The 21555-nt window shown below is 38.3% G+C and overlaps 1 protein-coding gene across 2 annotated transcripts in view; it reads left to right on the top strand.

Annotated features, from left to right (window-relative positions):
- FARSB (phenylalanyl-tRNA synthetase subunit beta) overlaps positions 1-21555 on the top strand; it is a 71773-nt gene that overhangs the window by 29335 nt on the left and 20883 nt on the right. For both annotated transcript variants that reach the window (XM_053597112.1, XM_053597113.1), the window contains exons 14-16: positions 2836-2928; positions 5277-5394; positions 19722-19877. In XM_053597112.1, coding sequence (XP_053453087.1) covers positions 2836-2928; positions 5277-5394; positions 19722-19877 — 367 coding nt within the window. The remainder of the gene's footprint in view (positions 1-2835; positions 2929-5276; positions 5395-19721; positions 19878-21555) is intronic.

Here is a 21555-nt window from a genome sequence, read left to right as displayed (position 1 = left end):
TCCCGGCCTGTGGACTCCGAGAGCTGTGCTTTTCCATGGTCTCATGCCGTGTACGCTAGGACTGTAGTCCACGTCGTTTGTCTGTATACATATACTGTATGTATTTAGCAATGAGCATCCATGATTTAGTAGTATATTTAGTCATGAGCGTCCATGATCCATGTAAAGTAAAATAGAAAAAGTAACACTGAGAAATTTATTTTTGTTTTTTTAATAGTCAAGTGGCATAGGAATAGTCTCATTTTAAAGGATTCAGACTTTAACCATATAAAGTAAATCATGACAGTTCCTGTCCCCACTTCTAATTCTGTTTTCCTCCCCAGAAACAATTGGTGTTAAAACCTCAGCATGTGGCAGGTTTTGCCCTTTTATATTAGCGCTGCATTTTGATTGGCAGCTTGTGGCCCCATGCATCTTTGGGGAAGCATGTGGGCTACGTCCTGAGGAGTGGCTGTTCTGCAGGGAGTGTTTACCCCAGGCCCAGGGCTTTGTGTATTAGTTCCATTTCTTCTCAGCACACCCCTGTGAAGGAGTCATTCCTTTCACAGCAGTTAACTTAGGTAACTTTCCTACTCCCTGCAGCCAGTCTGTGGAGCAGGGATTCTAGCGCAGGCCTCTGTGCATTCAAGACCCATGACTGAAGTTTCACACCAGGGATGTTAGAAACAGTCTGTAACAGTCTGTTCAGCTGCCCACAGTCACTTTACAACATTTTTTATGTATCACTAGGCGAGGGAAGAGAGAGATGCTGGAGAGTTTCAGGTCTGTAATGAATTTTTCTATAGGAATTTTAACATTAAAGGTATTTAGGAAATTGCTCATTTTTAAAGCAAACCTAAGCATCACTGAGCACGTATGGTCTTTATTGTTACATGTAATTTTGCACGGAGGAACAGCCATTCTTTCTCTAAAACCTAGTCCTTGACTTCCCAAGTGTAATTCACATTTCATCATTATGATCTTTATTATATCTGTATAGCAGCTGCAATATTTTCTTTCCAATTGGCTCACTTTTAAAATTATCTCCTTTAACCTTGTTATAAAAATAATATCTGTAAAAATTATCAGCTTTGTTTACTTATATTTTTTTCTAACATTAAAATAACAAAAAAAAAATAAACATATAAATATCAACATTTAGAAAGTATTCCTAGGCCAGGTGCAGTGACTCACTCCTGTAATCTCAGCACTCTGGGGGGCTGAGGCAGGTGGATTGCTTGAAGTCATGAGTTCAAGAACAGCCTGAGCCAGAGTGAGACCCTGTTTCTACTAAAAATAGAAAAACTGAGGCAAGAGGATCGCTGGAGCCCAAGAGTTGGAGGTTGCTGTGAGCAATGACACCATGGCACTCTACCCAGGGCAACAGCTTGAGACTCTATCTCAAAAAGGAAAAAAAAAAAAAGTATTCCTTTCTATGTGCTAGCTACTGCTGCTTTGGGACAGCTTAATTTTAATTGCTTTTTATCCCTGTCATCGTCCATGATCATGATAGAACACAAGGTCACTCAGATATCAGATAGATAGCCGCACGCCTGTGTGCCTGGAAAGCCTTTTTCTTTTACACAGACCTTACTAGATCCATCTGAGAGTGAATTGCATTATCTCCCAAGTAACTGATCACATTACATCTAAATTTTGTTGCAAGGCTCCTCTGTGCCGTGGGGAAAATGCCCATCCACAGTGTGCTAGTGCTTGTGCCCATTCTCCACGATGGCAGCCACAGCACGTAGCAGCTTAGCAGGCTGTATTCTGCAATGCCTGGATTCGGCTTCAAGATCTTTCCCATGAAAGTATGGCAAGAATTGCTAGAACTGGCATTGTTAATTGATTTTACCATTTCAATTATTCTTTACCATTCTTTTTTTTCCTAAGTTAAATACAAGCCAGCTAGTCCTTGAAGACCGTTTTATAGAACAGTACAATGAGCAATATTGCCTAAGGTTAGAAAATAGTACAGTAATCTCATGGCATGTCAATTTTTATGTTAAGCTTTAAATTTGTTTTCAAAAATTAAGCATTAGTAACAATTTATTAATCATCATCATTAATATTTTTTGAGCATTTCCTCTGAAGGCACTGTATTTGATTAGCTCCTTAGTCATTTATTGTTAGACTTGATGTACCTAATGGTGAGTTTTATTTTCATAACTTTCACCTACAATGGTGGTTTTCAGGTGACAAGCACCCTCCTCTTTTTTGGTAGGCTTGTTACAAAGAGCTTCACTGAGCATGTGCACAGAAGTCACACAATGTAGTACCTGTAGAAAGAACATTGGGCAGAGATCAGGCTACTTGAATGCTGCTTTCAGTCCTACCCTTCTGCCCCCAGTCATAGTGTAGTTAGCCAGGGTAAAAGGATATGGTAGGAGGGACACAGAATTTCTGACTAGAGTCACTAGGAATGTTTTTATGAAAGAGGGGTCATTCAAGTAGGGGATTGGGGAAAAGGCTGCAAGTGGGATTGGGAGAGCATTTCGGGTAAAGGCAGGGAAAAGTGTGAGAATCAGGGAATGGTCTAGGAGATCAGAGTAGAAAGTTTAAGTGGGAGGCTAGCTTAGGAAGGGCCTGGATTCAGGTTATAATGTGAAAAAACTTACTTTAGTTCCCTATCATAGCTAGAACTCATTATAAGAGAACTGTTACTGTTAAATTGCTTCTGCTATGGGACTGCACTTGATGTATGTTTGTTCTTAGCTTGTTCTTAACTTACTGATTTATGTAAGGGATAAATATCACTATTAGACCATCATAAATTGATGAACATCATTAAATACTTTCTATATTAAGTTTAGTCATTGCTTTGCCTCATCAGTCTATTTTGTATGAACTTCACAGTGCTCCAAAGAAGATATTGCTGATAAACTTGGTTTGGATATCTCCGCAACGAAGGCAGTCCACATAAGTAATCCTAAAACAGCTGAGTTTCAGGTAAGAATTTGAGTAAAGACTGAGAAGCAGTACATGAGTTAGGAGAAGTCTCTTCATTTATGCTTCAGATGGTAAAATCATTGAGCTTTTTCTACCTCTGGGATAAGTTTGTAGTTGGTTCTTACATGCTTTAGCTGACAAAAGTTCTTAACACTTTTAAAGTAATCTTTTCTTGATTTACTTTATAGTTGGTTCTTACTTGCTTTATGTTATTTGCCCCAGTCTTTCCTGTCTGAACTTTTCATTTCATAATTTATTTTTAATACCATTTTCAGATTTTATCTTTTCCATTCATTTGTATAAATGAATCAAAACCTGTTTCTAGCACCTCCATAAGTCAGTCACTTTGAAGTTAGCCATTACTTCTGTTCTGGACTATGTTGCCTTTGTCTGTGATTGTAATTGTTTGAGTTTATTGGCTGTTTTCCTGTGGAGTTTGAAAATATTTTTAAATGAGGATGATATTACTTTAATAGTATTAAATGAGTTATGTTATAGATTAGGATATTAATGATGAATAGAGGACATTTCAAGGTTATAGCCTTTGCTTTTTTTCTTTTGTTTTTCGAGACAGAGTCTCAAGCTGTCACCCTGGGTAGAGTGCTGTGGCATCACAGCTCACAGCAACCTCAAACTCTTGGGCTTACACAATTCTCTTGCCTCAGCCTCCCAAGTAGCTGGGACTGCAGGTGTCCGCCACAACGCCTGGCTATTTTTTGGTTGCAATTGTCATTGTTGCTTAACAGGCCTAGGCCCAGTTCAGACCCGCCACCCTGGGTGTATGTGGCCTGCACTGCCCTGCCGACTGAGCCAAAAAGACTCAACAAAAATAATGCCATTAGTGAGAAACCACCATAGGTTGACATAAACACAACTTTGAGACACTAATAATACCTTGGCTATGGAACCCTCCTGAGCTGTTTACCAGTGCTACCAACATACACATCGTGGCACTTAATTGTCAAACCTCGGATATAACTTTAAAGTGAGAAGTTTATTTCACAGATGAAAAGCAGAAGCAGGGAAGTTTTGCTTTTCTTAACTTTAAATTATTGTGGGTACGTAACACTTATATATCTTTATAGGGCACAGGTTTTGCTTTCTTAAAGAACCCAGATGTGCATTTCTTATAAATAGTAAGAACCAAATAACAGCACGTATTTTTGTACTTGCTTTAATTAATAAAAAGCTGAGGACTACAGTCGCAGCCTGCCCATTGCAGCTGTATAGCCTTTTTAGTGCCTACTTATTTGTGTTCTGTTTTCTTCATTGTGGTGGTATTTTAATTATATTTGTATTTTCCCTAGTCCTGGTTTTTAAATTTTTGATTAATTCACATTTAATGCATTTAAACATCTGTATTTCCTCACTCACGGGAGGCTGAGATAAGAGAATTGTTCAAACCCAAGAGTTTGAGGTTGCTGTGAGCTACACCACCACAGAACTCTACCCAGGGTGACAAAGTGAGACTCTGTCTCAAAAATAAATAAAATAAAAAATAAAAATAAAAATTTGTATTTCTTGTAATCTGCTTCACTTAGTTTGTGAGATGAGGAAGGATATGAAAGTTTACATACATGTATTTGAAATCTTGAAAGCCAGCTTTAATTTTAAAAATTATAAGGAGGGCAGCGCCTGTGGCTCAGAGGAGTAGGGCTCCTGCCCCATATGCCAGAGGTGGCAGGTTCAAGCCCAGCCCTGGCCAGAAACTGCAAAAAAAAAAAAAAAAAAAAAAAAATATATATATATATATATATATAATACATATTTATATATATATTGAAAAATATATATATTTATATATATATTGAATAAAATAACCATTGCTTAGAGACTAGCAATCATATTTAAGTTATAATATTTGTTTCTCTTTTTTTTTTTTACATATACATGTGTTTATTAGGTTTCCATTTTTTGCCTTCACAAAATTAAAGAGGCTTAAAATTTAGTAACAGTAACAATGTTTAAGATAAGGACTAGAAATTAAAACCTCGTAAAGAATGAACGAACATAAATACATTCAGAAAAGAAATCAGAGAAGTGCTGCATTGAAATATTAAGCAATAATAATAATAATGCAAAGAAAGTAACATTCTCATTGTTTCTCATTGATTTTTTTAATCAAATTTATGTTTGTTCATTTTGTAAATTTGGAAGCCAGACTATTTTCAGTTTCCAGTTCAATTTCAGTGTCCTGGAATTGAAAATTTATAATTACTTGGATAGTTAAGGCATTATATTTTCCAGAAGGGTCTTCCTATGAAGCCCTGGCATCTTTCTGCTTTGTCTTGAACCAAGTGTGTTTATTTGGCTATTTGGTCAGTGCAATTTCATGTCTTTTCCTGTAGGTGGCACGCACTACCCTCCTTCCTGGCCTCCTAAAGACCATAGCAGCCAATCGGAAGATGCCCCTTCCTCTGAAACTGTTTGAAATCTCTGACATTGTGGTCAAAGATTCAAGCAAAGGTAAGAATGAGTCACCTTAGATTTGTATACTGTCTTAAAGCCCTTTTTTATTATGAAAACTTCAAGTATACATAAAAGAGATCTGTGAATCCAGTTTCCAGTGTCAATAATTATCTTTTTTTTTTTTTTTTTTGAGATAGTTTCACTCTGTTGCCCTCCGTAGACTGCTGTGGCATCACAGCTCACAACAACCTCCAGCTCATGGGCTTAAGTGATTTTCTTGCCTCAGCCTCCCAGTAGCTGGGACTACAGGTGCCCGCCACAACACCCAGCTATTTTCAGTTTGGCCGGGGCCGGGTTTGAACCCACCACCCTTGGTATATGGGACTGGCACCCTACTCACTGAGCCACAGGCGCCACCCCAGTGTCAATAATTATCAACACAGGCTTTTCATCTGTATCACCACCAATTCCCCCATGTTATTTATTTATTTATTTATTTTTGAGACAGAGCCTCAAGCTGTTGCCCTGGTAGAGGTTAGTGGCATCACAGCTCACAGCAACCTGCAACTCCTGGGCTCAAGCGATTCTCCTGCCTCTGCTTCCCAAGTAGCTGGGACTAAACTGCCAGCCACAAAGCCCGGCTATTTTTTGGTTGCAGCCATCATTGTTGGTTGGCGAGCCTGGGCTGGATTCGAAAACCGCCAGCTCAGGTGTATGTGACTGGCGCCTTAGCCGCTTGAGCCACAAGCTCAGAGCCGTCCCCATGTTATTTTAGTGTAAATCTATTTTCATTGTATCATCTCATCAGCAAACTTTACTGTGGTATTTCTTTCTTTCTTTTTCTGTTTTTAAGATACAGAGTTTTACTTTGTCACCCTCCGTAGAGGGCTGTGGCATAGCTCACATCAACCTCCAGCTCTTGGGCTTAGGCCATTCTCTTGCCTCAGCCTCCCAAGTAGCTAGGACTACAGGCGCCCACCACAACACCCGGCTATTTGGACTGTGTATTTCTAAAGGATAAGCACTACCAATTGTTTTGTTTTTAATAACACCATTATTGTACCTTATTATCATTAAATATACACTTCATGTGGAAATTTAATTTTATGATTAATTTATTTAAATCAGAGTCCAGATCTTTGGTCATTGTATTTCTCATTTCTTTTAATAGAAAGCACATTTTAGCAAAAAATTTAATAATTTTATTAGAACCTCAACTTTAAAAGTATTATGGAATTTTTTTCTTGCATCATGTGATTTATATGCGCATCATCTTTTTCTTTTTTTTGTTGAGACAAAGTTTCATTTTGTCACCCTCGGTAGAGTGCTATGGTTATAGCTCACAGCAACCTCAAATTCTTGAGCTCAAGTGATTCTCTTGCCTCAGCCTCCCAGGTAGCTGGGCCTACAGACACCCACCACAATGCCTGGCTATTTTTGGAGATGGGGTCTAGCTCTTTCTCAGGCTGGTCTCAAACCCATTAGCTCAGACAATCCACTATCTGTCTGCTAGAGTGCTAGGATTACAGGTGTGAGCCACCGTGCCTGGCCTCTTTCTTTTTCTTTTTCTTTTTCTTTTCTTTTCTTTTTATTTATTTATTTATTTATTTATTTTGAGGCAAAGTCTCACTCTGTTGCCCAGGCTACAGTACTATAGTATCAGCCTAGCTCACAGCAACCCTAAACTCCTGAGTTCAAGTGATCTTCCTGCCTTAGTAGCTGGGACTACTGGTGCCCATCACAGCACCCAACTAATTTTTCTGTTTTTAGTAGAGAAAGGGTCTCAAACTCCTGAGCTCAAGTGATCTTCCTGCTTTGGCCTTCCAGAATGCTAGGATTATAAGTGTGAGCCACCTTGCCCGGCCTATATGCATATCATCTTAACTTGTCAGTGGATCAGTGACTATCTACCATCACTGTTGTATCAGTGACTGTGAATGCTTTTTACTAGTTTTCATCCCTTTTGAGTATGGTCTAGACTTGTTAGTACAGCAAGTTGCTTGGTCTAACACTTGAAAGGTAGTGATTATTTAAGAATATATATTTAGTAAGTATCTAAATCTAATTGCCAATGAAGTTTGTCTTACTCAAACTCTATGTCTCTAATTTCTAATATAAGTACAGCTGATTATTCCGAGCTATTTGTGTAGTTATCTCCTGGTGAACATTGCCCCAAGTAACTCACTTGCTAATAGTGCTTCTTTGGTTCCCCAGATTTAACAGATTAAATTCTAGCAGTGCTTATTCAGTGATTCTTAATCCAAACTCCATAAAATTTTGAATCAACTGACAAAAGCAGAGGCCTATTTCTCAATTTCTCCTGAAGAGGATAATAGGTATCCTCCTTAACCATCAAAAGTAGTCAAAACTATTGGCTATAAATTGATCCATCTTGGGAAATAGATTTGATTTTTTTTTGCCTCTATAGTAGAGTACAGTGGCATCATAGCTCACCATAGGCTCAAACTCCCAGCTCAAGTGATCCTCCTGCCTCAGTCTCCCAAGTTGTTGGGACTACAGATGCCTACCACCACACTCGGCTACTTTTTCTCTGAGGTCAGACAATTAAGTTTGTGAACTCATCCTAGAATAAGCACTACATATCTCACGGCTGAATATCACCATGATCACCTCTGAAGTCCTCCCCTTGGGAAGCTATGCACACCAGTGCCTAGTCACCCTTCAAAGCACTTTTTTCTAGGATGAGTTTGTGAACTTAATTATCAGACCCATATTTTTGGTAGAGACAGGGTTTTGTTCTTGCTTAAACTAGTCTTGAACTCCTGGCCTGAAGTGATCCTCCTATCTTGGCTTCCCAGAGTACTAGGATTACAGGACTGAGCCATGACTCCAGGCTGGGAAATAGATTATGGAGGTATAATCCCTTTGACTGACATATGTGGCCTGTCCATAGCAAACTTTTCAGCCAAGGTTGGATTCTATCTGTTCTCCAATATTTTTGTCCCATTTAATATATTGGGAAATAAAGGCAGAAAGGTATTAATTTTCCCAGGGCCGCAAAAAATATTGAGCTTGAACCTGGGGCCAGAATTTAGATATAGTGCACATATCTTTAGAAAATAAAAGTTCTGGCTTGGTGCCTGTAGCTCAGGGGTTAGGGCACCAGCCACATACACCGAAGCAGGCAGGTTCAAACCCAGCCAGGCCTGCTAATCAACAATGACAACTGCAACACAAATATAGCCAGGCGTTGTGGTGGATGCCTGTAGTCCCAGCTACTTGGGAGGCTGAGGCAAGAGAATCACTTAAGCCCAAGAGTTTGAGGTTGCTGTGAGCTGTGACTCCATGGCATTCTACCGAGGGTAATATAGTGAGACTGTGTCTCAAAAAAAAAAAAAGAAAAGTTCATTTTTAATATCGGTCTATGCAGAATTTTCTTTGGGTGGTAAATCTATAATAGAAAATATTTTTAGTGCCATCTGCACATAGTTTTGAGCATTCTTATGCCTTAAAGTCTCCATTGGTGCCTATAACTGAAAATTTGAAATAATTTCAATGTCAAATTTTTCTGTTAGCTTCAACTTGTTTCCTTTTATCGTAGTTCTTTGATTTTTTATATTGTTTTGATTTTTGGTGATTTGTTTTTATTTATATATATAGGATCAGGTTAATTCCACTAGGTTTCCTCAAAAGCATCGCAATCCTGTTTCAGCAGTGGGTCTCTTCCCTGTTTGCCAGGACTTCCTAAGGGCTCTACAGGGCTGGACGTGCTCTCAAGTGGCAGCTTAGAGTCTAGAGGGTGAGGGTGAGGAGCAGCTGGGGTCTCACCATCACCATAAAATTTTCACTGTAGGCATGGAATATTTTACTGTATTGCCTTTCGTGTTTGCTTTTCAATGTGAGTTTGCTGGGAAGATTCTACTCTGCTTCTCTTACTGTGCTTGGATGTAACTCTCCTGTTGAGAGACAACTGTTTTTAAGCGCTAGTGCTATAGGTCATCTTTTAACAAATCACCTAGGTGATTACCCCAGAAACCCAGTCCATGTACTTTTAACTCAGAGATTTGTTTTTTCCTTGGTAGTTTGTTTCATCAGGAAGAGTAGTTCTCATCTCTGTAAAAGACCTCTTTTATACCTGTTTTTAGTTTTAATTTTTCTACTCTGTTCTCCCTATTGATACTGATTTGTTTCCATCTGATATTATAATACTTCTTCCCATTATCCTATACCATATTGTGATTTATTCTTTCTCTTTAAAAGTTTTTAGCATTTCATCGAGAGTTGAGAAATGAAAGGAGGTAAATGTGCTCAGTAAGTCTACCATCTTGAAAACATAGATTTGTTTTAATTTATTTGGAGTATGTTTTCTGTTAGATAGGCCTGGATTCTATTTCATAACAAAAGATGCTTTTCTGATAGAGTATTCTAAGTATGTCCATGTGGATTCCCTACTGGCCATCTGGTGTCCATAGAGGCCTGCGGGGGAGACAGCAAAGCACCACAGTTCCACAGAGACTCTGCAGCCCGACTGCACTCTCACTGGCTCGGCTTCTTCATCTGTAGAAGGGGATAATAATAGCACTTATTTCACTGATGTGTTTTAAGGATTAAATGAATTTGACGTTTGAAAAGTTCTAGCCACATAGTAAGAAGGGTTGATGTTTGCTCTTAACCTTAGCAGTCCTTCAGGCCAGATACCTGATATGCTTGTCTATAGCAGTTTTCTGCTGGAACGACTTGAAAGCCTTCACTGGCTATTTAAGGGTGAATGTCACCTTGCTGAGGCACTTGGGGCAGATTTTAAGCCTAACATTTGGCTTAATTGGTTCTGTTGTGCCTTACTTTTTTTAGTGTAAGAAAACCAAAATAAGGTGGCACCTGTGGCTCAAAGGAGTAGGGCACTGGCCCCGTATGCCAGAGGTGGTGGGTTCAAACCCAGCCCCGGCCAAAAACTGCAAAAAAAAAAAAAAAAAACGAAATAATGCTAATATGAGAATTTTCTTAAGAAAATAGGAATGTTATTTTTTTGAGTAATTCATCACCCATTTCTTTTCAATGAATTGACAGTATTTTTACCATCTCAAACCAGTAACCATTTCTCTCTTGGATTTACATTAGCTATTTCCTCCCAAATTATGAAACCTTTATAAGAAAAAAATTTAAACCATCAAAAGTGAAATGATAGAGGAGTTTTCCAGTTAATATGAACATTTCCCAAATTTTCCTTTTTAAAATTTCTTTTTGAGGCAGGCTCTTACTGTGCTACCTGGGGCTGGTGTACAGTAAGCCAACCCCAAACCTCCTCAACTCAAGTGACAGTCTCCTGAGTAGCTGGGCTGTAGCCATGCACCACCACACCCAGCTAAGTTTTCTATTGTTTTGTAGAGTAGGGAATCTCTGTAAAAAGCGATTCTCCTTCCTCAGCCTCCCAAAGTGCTAGGATTATAGCTGTGAGCTTGCTGCACCTGGCCCCAAGTTTTCATAGTGGGAGCAGTACCCGAACTACTGGTTCAGCAGGGAAGAGGTGTGCGGCAAGGGTGAGCCAGATGATCTCAGTCAGCACACTGGAGCAAAGTATTTCTTAGTTCCTTGCCTTTGCTAGGGACTGCTTCAGGATGTAATAAGAGAAAGAGCTGCCAGTCTTGAGGAAGACCTTTAGCAGCTTCTTACAGATCATGTCAGAGAGAGATCATGCTCAGAAAAAACATGCTAGGTGCCCTGGTAGTGCAGAGCAGGGGGTGACAACTGGTACTAACTTGTTTTGTAGTATTAAGGGAAAAACTCAGCTTCACCCCAGTTTGGGGTCAGCAAGCATGTCTTCCAAAATGGAAATGGAAATGGAATCTATAGCGGCTTTCAGTGTGCCTCCCACGAAAGTCATCTCTCCTGCATTCTGCCTGCCTCTATTGTCACGCTTGAACAAATTGGACAGTTTCTTATTCTAACATGAAGTTTTTTGACTGACCATCCCTGTCGTGTGAGGCTGTTAGACATACTTGTTAAGCATTAAGACTTCCAATCTAAATCAGACACATTAAGACTTCCAATCAAAATCAGTTACATTCAGGTTCTTTGAGACTGAGCCAGCCACTGCATTTGAGTCTTAGGATCTGAATTGAGGCAGCATTTAAAAAAATTAGTCATCACTCAAGGGACTAAGCTGATTTATCACTTTTGTTGGCTAGAATGGCATTATGTTTTTGGAACAAAAAGTTGAGCGCAGACTCTGCTGTGGGGTAAATTTTTTAGTTTTATAACAGGGAAGTTAGCAGAGGTAGCTCTGAAACCACCATAGCAGACTGTTGTAATGGGTTATTGGTTGGCTTTAGTCATTAATATTTTTGTTTTTTTCCATTGAATGTCAAGAATAACTACTTATAAACAAAAGAGTAAAAAAAAAAATGCTTCTCAGGAGCAAAGGACTAATTGTGAATTACTAATCTCTATGCCTAGCAAAGCAACTGTATTTGGCAAAGTCCAATATTCTGGGTTTTTCTTAAACACAGACCGAAATCTGCGATCATAGTTTATTCCTCAGTGGTCACTGAAGCTGCCAGTATACCTAGGACCTCACCAGGATGGGGGGAGAAAACACATCACTGAGTTGAGTGAGTTTAAGTTTAAAAGGAACAAAAGCCCAAGAAAGAAGAATAGCTTGGTTTTGTAATATACATAGGTTGATTTAGATGTAGCAGGATACAGTCATCCAGTTAATTCAACATCTATCTGTGCAAAGCCCTGATAATCACATGGCCGTGCACTTTGGTTACTGCATTTAAAAATTTTTGGATTTTAATCATTATTAAATTAGATGGAATTGGCTTAAGGCTTTTAACCACTCTGAGGCTCCAGTTAGCATCACTTTATTCCTGTAGCATGCTTGCTTGGAGCCTTCACATCTTACACGGAACATTACTAACTTCTACTACTTTGTCCAAAGCATTGCTATAGTCCTGATTCAAGCTGCATTTCTCCTTTGCTCCATATCACCATTTCAGTAATTTCTAAAATTTCACATTCTCCCTAAAGCTTTTTACCCAGCCTAGTTTAGGTGTACAAATCCAGAATGTTTTTTAAAACTTTAATCACAATATTTATTTAAGATTCATGTTCCATTCTCCTCCCTTGACCACCATGGTTGCCATAGAACTTAAGTCAGTTACTTCTTTTTGATTGGGTTTGTTTTCAATATCATATCAGTTTGTGCCATATGTATGCCATATGTTGGGGTTTGTGTATCTGACTTATGTTGTAAGCTACTAAAATATAGGGGCTAGGTCTTTACAAATTTTTTTTTTTAATATAACTTGATGCTTGAAAATAGTTCATTAGAATGGGTGCATTGGCTCACGCCTATAATCCCAGCACTTGGGAGGCCAAGGTGGGTCAATTGGCTAAACTCACAGGTTCGAGACCAGCCTGAGCCAGAGCGAGATCCTGTCTCTAAAAAAATAGCTGGGTGTTGTGGTGGGCCGGGTGCCTGTAGTCCCAGCTACTTGGGAGGCTGAGGCAAGAAGATCACTTAAACCCCAGAGTTTGAGGTTACTGTGAGCTAAGGTGCCGCAGCCCTCTACCAAGGGTGACCAAGTGAGACTCTGTCTCAAAAGAAAAGAAAAGAAAATAGCTCCTTAAAAGCATTTTCACTATAGGCTTGTGAAATACCTGAGTTCTGAGAAGTTATCTATTAATTGTGGAGCCCTCGAGTAATGGAAGATTATTTAGCATCCATATGTGGCATGGAGTTTTCTGGAGAGAGCTTATGTCATCAGTCTGGATTAATTTAACATCACTATTTCATACTTTTGGCATGTAGAATTTCCAATTAATAATTCAAAAAATATGGGTATAAGAAGCATTGACATTAACAGTTTTTGAAGTAGCATCATTTGCATACGTGATGGCATCTTAGCTGTGTAAATACATCATTTTTAATATAGAAAGTTATTTTAGTATGTTTGGCTCCACGTAGTTAAGATCTGCTAACTTGAAGATAATGTGTTCTGTCATGCATTGGGTATTATTTTTTTTTAATAGATAAAAATCCATTCCAGGTTTAACTAAATAAAAGCCAACCCACAAGGATAGAACTTTTTCCTTCACACATTTAGAAAGTCACAGATTTTTCCTCACATTTGTTTCTTGGCTTTTTAGCACTATATAAAAAAGAAAAGTCTGCACTTGGGTGCTATGATATAGGACTGTTTTAAGGAAAATTGTTCTTAAGTTTAATGTTTGTTTTGAAAATTGAAAATATATTTGTAATGTTTTAAGAGCTTTTATATGAATAAGTATTTTTAATTTAAGAGTAAGTTGGTTCCCTTCCTATTTTTTTTTTTTTTTTAATTTTTGGTGGTTTTTTTTTTTTTTTTTGTTTGTTTTTTGTAGACACAGAGTTTCACTTTATCGCCCTTGGTAGAGTGCCGTGGCATCACACAGCTCACAGCAACCTCCAACTCCTGGGCTTAGGCAATTCTCCTGCCTCAACCTCCCGAGTAGCTGGGACTACAGGTGCCCGCCACAACGCCTGGCTATTTTTTTTTTTTGTTGTTGCAGTTTGGCCGGGGCTGGGTTTGAACCCGCCACCCTTGGTATTTGGGGCCGGCGCCCTGCTCACTGAGCCACAGGCGCCGCCCTGCCTTCCTATTTTTTAAAAAAGTATCCAACTTCTCCCTAATCTTAAAATTATCTGCCTGAATTTTCCTGTGCATATGCAACCATGTATTTTACATTTCTCTCTATAGCTGCAGATGTGGATAAATACTTTTTAGCGTTTACACAAATAGGATTGTGGGCTTTTTCTATTCTGTACCTTGTGTTTTCCTATGAACATATTCTGTCCACCTCATTTCTTTTTAATGGCTGCATAATCTTTCATCATATTGATACACTATATTTACTCTGATTGTCGTGATCAATTTTTAGTTTGTTCCCAGATTTTTTTTTTTTTTTTGTTCCCAAATTTTTTTCTTAACTGTGTCTGTTGCTATCACTATTCTTCTACCCTTATACAAATAGGTATTTTAAGAAATAGAATTGATTAGTCCATAAGTATCCATCTTTAAATGTTTGATAACTTGTCAAATTCTCTTCCCAAAAGGAATTTCTACAAATTCATAGTTCTGCCTGGAGTGTATGAAGGTTCCCGTTTCCCCACACCGGATGTGATTTTTGGAGGCATTGTACTTCACAGGATTCTTGTTGCATTTGTGAATCATTTAGTCCTACACAGAAATTCTTCAGGAGATAAGAAAAATTTAAAAAAAAAAGAAAAAGAAAAATTTGCAATATAAGTTACAGTCTTATGGGTACTAATATTAAATAAATTTGTCTGATGGAATAGACTTAAAAATCAAGGTGCTTTGTTTGATTTTCTGAGCATGGCCAGTCTGTTAAGCTCTATATCAGGCCCTCATTATCCCAGAAGCCTTTTCGGTTTCCCAGTATCCTTTCTCTTGTCATCTTTATTTGGGCTTCCAGGTGAATGTGTGAATAGGGGTGGAGAGGTTCTTTTGAAGACTGTTTCTTTTGCAATCTGTGCAATGTATGATAACATAACTGAACACCTTAGCTTTTGATCATGGATATTTTGGTGAAAGAAGGTCTATACCACGTGAGAGTCTGTTCTGAAAATTTGAGTTGTGTGCAATAGTCATCTACTAGGGGACATTATGTACCGTTCCTTTTTCTTTTCTCTTAAAAAAAAAAATCATTTGGCGTGTTCTTTTAGCTTATAGAATCGTAGCAAGCCGGCCCTCCTTTGGGTGGTTTAGCTCAGCCCTCTCCAGGCAGTACTTTGAAGTCTGTGAAGTACATGGATAATTTAGGCTGACATACTTGGCAGGCCCATTTAAAAAGCAGAATTGTTTGATGGCATGACACAAGAGGTCTGTTAACTGAGTTATAAAGAACTGAGGCATTTTCAACAAACCCTAGCTTTGGCATGAAATTTAAATAGCTCTTATTTTGTGGCGTGCAGTTAGTGAGCTTCCTGTGATGTAATATGGTCTCTCAGGGTAAAATGCTAGGAAATAGGACTTTTACTAATCCTAGCAATTTCTCCAAGAAGGAATGGGTCAAAATAAGTATGTGGTTATTTTCTCCTTTAATTCAATTCAGCTACAGTAGAGAGAGTATCTTAGCAGGATATGAGGAAGCAGACCCGGAGAGAGCCGTAGCCCTTAGGAAATGTGAGAGACTAGCCAATCAGCAGTAGGGTTGGGGGGAGTGCCTAAATAATGAGGGTAATCTAATTATTATGGTGGGTTTGATACATAGCTTTAGAAATCAGTGGCCTTCCTTTAAAAAATTTAAAAATCAAATCTAAAAGTATATAGTTCATTATTGTATATACTATAAATATCCTGAAACCTTTTTTGTAGCGTGATATTCTAAACTTTCGTATTTTTTATTGTGATTTTACTATTCTTATCACTTAATTTTTTTTTTAATTCTAAGTGTTTAATGCAGATGTTGCTACTTTTATCAGAAATGTAAGTTTTACATAATTGAGAGATCAGGAAAAGAGTATTACAAGGCAAAGGTTACCAAAATAAAGCTTCCAGTTTATGCTGCTAAGCTCTCTTAATGGTGGCATTACTGTTGGGCTATTCTCTCACAGAAAAAAAAAGAAAAATGAAACTACAAAGTAGTTTCAATATGTGCCTGTGTATTAAAGTGGAAGCATGTGACACCAACAAATGGGTTCCACATGGTGGAGATACCCAGGAGCAAGTCAGTAGTATGAAAGGCATAATTTAGTTTTGTTTCATTTCATTTTTTTCCCTTTAGGGGGAGGAAGAGAGAGAGAGAGAGACAGACTGTGTTCCTATCATAGATTCAGGCCTCTCCTTTTAGTTTATGCATTTGGTTTAATGGAGTTTCGTGCCTGCCTGATTTTAATATTGATCTTTATTCTGATACCTTTGATTATAGCTTTTAGATGCCAAATTTCTTTATCCTTGAAAAAGGGAACTAAGTAGAGTGGCAATGGTTTGCTACTTACTTTCTTACCTCAGCTGGCTTAGAATATGGCCCAGTGTCTGCTCCTAGCCTTGTTGAATAATTACTGGTGTGTGCTTACCTTCTTTCCCAGGCTCTAGTCATTTACTCAGGAAATAATTGAGTCTTTAAACTGTGCGAGCCTTGTACTGGCTTTGACCTCTACTGTTTAGGGATTTCTAGAGTAGGAGGCTGTGAACCACTGAAAATGGTAAGTGGGAAGAGCAGTTATTTCTTATGGTTTGCTCAGTGAGGAAATACCGTCAATGGCTAGAAACTTCACTGACTTTTGAAAATAATTTATTCCATTTGCTGAAATAGAATTCCTAAATATTATGAAAATAGTTAAAAATTAAAACATCTGTTTAGGGTATCAAAAACATTTCAAGAATGCAAATCTTTGACTGTATAAAGTAGGCATATAGCCACTTATAAGTTTGCCTTTCTACTTGTTTGTTTCCATCTAAATCCTTTAATGTACACCATCTAGTGAAAAGCATGGGTTTCAGAGCCAATCCTGGTCAAGTCCTGGCTTTGTAACTTGTTAGCTATGTAATTAATTGGGATTGGCTTCAGCCGATTAGCTTGACTTTGGGCAAATTACTTCATCTTTCTGAGCTTTTGTTTGTCTGTCATTTTATAGGAACAATAATGCCTATCTTATATGGCTGTCTTGATAATTAAATAAGAGTGTAGATTAATTGATAGATAGATACTAAATACCCAGCACATAATAGTTTCCCTTTTGCTCCACTTATGTATTCGATTTTTATATTACTTTAAAATACAGTACAGTGTCTTAAAATATCCATGCTTTGTTTGGGTATCTCGAAGGTAAAAAGCATTCTGTATTTTATGTCAACAGCGGCTAGTAGCTGTTACCGTGGGAATAAATCTGTGAAAGTGCTTGTGCTCAATATATGCTAATCTGAAGCAGCATTCTGTGTTCAGCGTATACCCTCAGATGGACATTAGTTCATTCTTTCTCTTTTCCTAATTTGAAGAGCAAAATGCGGCCAACATTCATTTAGTGTTTGTGTTAGAGCAGTGGTCTTCAGAATTTATTAAAGGGTCGCAAGACTTTGAGTCTTCCTTTATACGCACTTCTTTTTTTTTATGAGTTCTAATACAGATTTAGATTCTTATAACTATCCCTACAAGATCCAAACAAGTTCTCAAATCCCACACGTTATCCCATTTTAATCACACTTCCCCCCCCCCACCTAACTCTAGACAAACACTATCTGTCAGCTGCTATAGTTTCGCCTCTCCCAGAATCTCGTGTAAATGGACTCATACTGTCTACAGCTTATTGAGGCTGACTTCTTTCATTCAGTATAATGCCTATGAGAGTCATCCAATTGTTAAGTCTATCAACAGTTTGTTCCTTTTTATTGACGAATTGTATTCTATTGTATGGATGTATCCGTGTTTATCAAGTCATTCAACAGGGTTCATGTGGATTGTTAAAATTCTTTTCTAATATATTCAGTTTTGTTAGTTTGTTTTAATTTTCAAAGTTGAATAAATATATACTAATCACAGAAAAATTGGAAAATGGATAAAAGTTATAAGAAAATTATCCTTGCCTAAACATAACTTCTGTTAACATTTAGGTATATTTCTTTTCAGTCTTTTTTCCTGTGCATGGAGTTTTTTGGCTTATGATTATATTTTGATAGTTGTGATTCTCTTCTTCATATACTTTTTAAAATTATTGTGGAAAAAATAAAAAAATGAAATTATTGTGGTTAAAAAATATGATGAGGACTACTTTTCTGGCAAATGTTTAAATGTGCCATACATTATAGCATTGTTAACTATATGCACATTATTGTGTAACAGATGTCCAGAACTTTTTCTTCTTACATGGCTAAAACTCTATACTTATAAAACAGCAGTTCCTCACTTTTCTTCCCTCCCCATCTCCTGGTGACTACACTATTTTCTGTTTCTATGAGTTCAATGACTTTATCAGGGGTCCTCAAACTTTTTAAACAGGGGCCAGTTCACTGTCCCTCAGACCGTTGGAGGGCCGGACTATAGTTTAAAAAAAAAAAACAGCTATGAACAAATTCCTGTGCACACTGCACATATCTTATTTTGAAGTAAAAAAAAATGGGAACAAATACAATCACACCGCCGCTTGTGGCCCGCGGGCCGTAGTTTGAGGACCCCTGCTTTAGATCCCTCATGTAAGTGGAATCATGCAGTATGCGTCCTCTTAATGGGGGCTTACTTTACTTAGCGTAAAGTCTTCAAATTTGTCCATTTTGTATCATCACTTTAAATACTTTTTTATTCTGCCTTTTTTTCATGTTTTAATTGTGAAGATTATATGTAATATATAGTTCTAAAACATTATGGAACCAACTCTAGTGTAACCATTACCCAAGTTCAGAAATGGAATACCGACTGTGTCTCCGTAGCTTCTTGTGTGACCCCTGCCCATCCCGGCACCTTCCCTTTACCTAGGGAGTTACCAACCTAACTTTGGTGGTAGTCTTTCTCTTGCCTTGCTTCATGGTTTTCCAACCTAGGTTTATTCTTTAAAAAATATGATTTAGTTTGGGTCATTTTGAACTTTGTAGCTTCCTTTTAGAAAATTTACAATGATGAGAATTTGCTCGTGCTCTGCTATGATAAACCTTCATAAAGATGCTTTCCAGGCTTAGTGTGGTAGCTCACACCTGTAATCCTAACTCTGGAAGGCCGAGGTGGGAGGATCACTTGAGCTCAGTAGTTTGAGACCAGCCTGAGCAAGAGTGAGACCCCATCTCTACTAAAAGAAATTAGCCTGGTGTTGTGACAGGCACCCATACTCTTAGCTACGTGGGAGGCTGAGGCAGGAGGAGGTCTTGAATCCAGGAGTTTAGGGTTGCTGTGAGCCAGGCTGATGCCATAGCACTCTAGCCTGGCCAACAAAGTGAGACTGTCTCAAGACAAAAAAAAAAAAATGCTTTTCAACACCCATTTAGTATCCTGAGAAGTAATTCTGTTTAGGCTGGTTATAATTTTTATTATTGTTAATAATGTAGTGAATGTCTTTCTACATGCCTTTTTTTTTAGTATCATTCCCTTTGGATAGTATCATGAGCAAAGGAGTATAAAATTGCAAGTCTCTGATTATACACATATATTGCCAAATTGTTTACAGAGAGTTTTACCAGTTAATACTGCAGCGAAGCCCTATTGTCTCTGGGCTAACATTAAGGGCTTTTCACTCTTTCCCCCAAATAAATCATCTTAGAGAATTTGAGGATTAAAAAAGATTATTTTATCTTATTTGCCTTTCTGAGGTTGGATGCTTCACTTTATTTTGGTTTCTTTTATCTTGACTTTGCCAAGTTTCTGTTGGAGTAAATTAGTTTCTTAAGTAATGGTTAATGTGGCCTTGTGACATTTTTTTTTTTTTATTTTTACAGATGTAGGTGCAAAAAATTACAGGCATCTCTGTGCTGTTTATTATAATAAGAATCCTGGGTTTGAGGTGATCCACGGGCTGCTGGACAGAATTATGCAGCTGCTTGCCGTGTGCCCTGGTGAAGAGAAAGGTGGATATGTGATCAAGGCAGCGGAAGGTGAGATGGGTCAGCCAGAGCCAGGGTGGCAGCGATGTCATGAAAAGGCTACATTCGGGTGTTGATAAAAAATTTTATATGGAGGTGTAGAGAAAAAGGGTGATAAAGCTGTATTTCAATTAATTGTTAGTATTTTCTAGAAAATATCCTCATTCCCTCTAGCATTTTAAAATGCTCCTAAGTGCTACACGGTATGCGTATGTTCCAACTGAGCTACGGCAAACCTTGGTTATTGGCGCTGTTAAGCTGTGAACACCACGGTGAACCCAGGAGTTTAAGCTGGAAGCTGAGAAGACCTGATAATGGCTGACTGCTTTGCACTCAAAAGCCTACTGTCTGAAGGCTTTAAGGGGAAAGAAAAAAAAAAAACACCCTCAAAAGTTATTCTGAAAGACTTCACCCATGTTAATCAAGTCATAAAGGTGAAGGTGCAAGGGTGGGAATCCTCCTGGACAAAAGCCCAAGTACAGGGCAGTCTTCGCGGAGAGTTGAAGTTAGGCTAACTAAGTGGAATATGCTAGTTTCTCATTGTCCAAGGAATTCTGAAACTTTTGCTTTTCATATTCCTGTAGCTTGAATCTAAGTTTATTTTGTTAGATATGAGATCCAGAAATAACTTGAAAGAGTATTTACCATTCATTCCTACCGTTTCACCTCACTGTGTTTTATAAATGTATTTGGCTTCTTTAATTTCTAGCACAACATTCATTTTTAAAAAGTGTTATTTAACAGTTATTTGTAGTGGTGTGAGGTTTAGTGGAGAAAGGTTCTTGGTTTTCATTTATGTTTGTTTTTCTTGATCCTCAGAGATGTTTTTTGTTATTAGTTGCTTGGTCCTCAGAGATGTTTTTTGTTATTAGTTGCTTAACGTTTGTTTTCATTTTGAAACTTCTTTGAAAATATCCCTGAGAAGTATGAGTCTTTTTAGATTGAAGGTGGGTGAGGTTCTTGTAAAAACAAAATTGAGAGATTCAGTGATGTAGGGAAGTAATGTTTTTTATCTGTCTCTTACTAGAAATAATCCAGTGAGGACATGTGTTATGCTCATAGGGTTCTAGAGTGTTAGAACTGCATCTGGAGGTTCATTTAGTCCAGTTTCCTGGTCTTACAAGAGAGGGAACTGAGGTTTGGTGAATTAAGTAGTTGCACCAGGTCACACATGTCAAACCCAAGGCTCCCGCCTCCCCGTGTTCTTTCCACAAGGTCACATTTTCTGCTTTCCTGTTCCTCGACTTGCTCATTCTCCAGCTTACCATCCTAGCATTCTGCTTTAAGACCTGGTTATCCAGGTTAACGGCATCGTGTAAGGCGGGGTCCTCAAATTGCGGCCTGCGGGCCACATGAGGTGGTGTGATTGTCCCGTTTTGTTTTTTTACTTCAAAATAAGATATGTGCAGTGTGCATAGGAATTTGTTCATATATATATATTTTTTTTCTTAGAGACAGAGTCTCACTTTATGGCCCTCGGTAGAATGCTGTGGCATCACACGGCTCACAGCAACCTCTAACTCTTGGGCTTATGCGATTCTCTTGCCTCAGCCTCCTGAGCAGCTGGGACTACAGGCGCCCGCCACAACGCCCGGCTATTTTTGTTGTTGTTGTTGTTGCAGTTTGGCCGGGGCTGGGTTTGAACCTGCCACCCTCGGCATACGGGACCGGCGCCCTACTCACTGAGCCA

Source organism: Nycticebus coucang, chromosome 7 (genome assembly GCF_027406575.1).
Source record: "Nycticebus coucang isolate mNycCou1 chromosome 7, mNycCou1.pri, whole genome shotgun sequence".
NCBI classification, from domain to species: Eukaryota; Metazoa; Chordata; class Mammalia; order Primates; family Lorisidae; genus Nycticebus; species Nycticebus coucang.
Note: the sequence above shows the minus strand (reverse complement) of the source record. Positions and strands in the feature narration are given on the sequence as shown.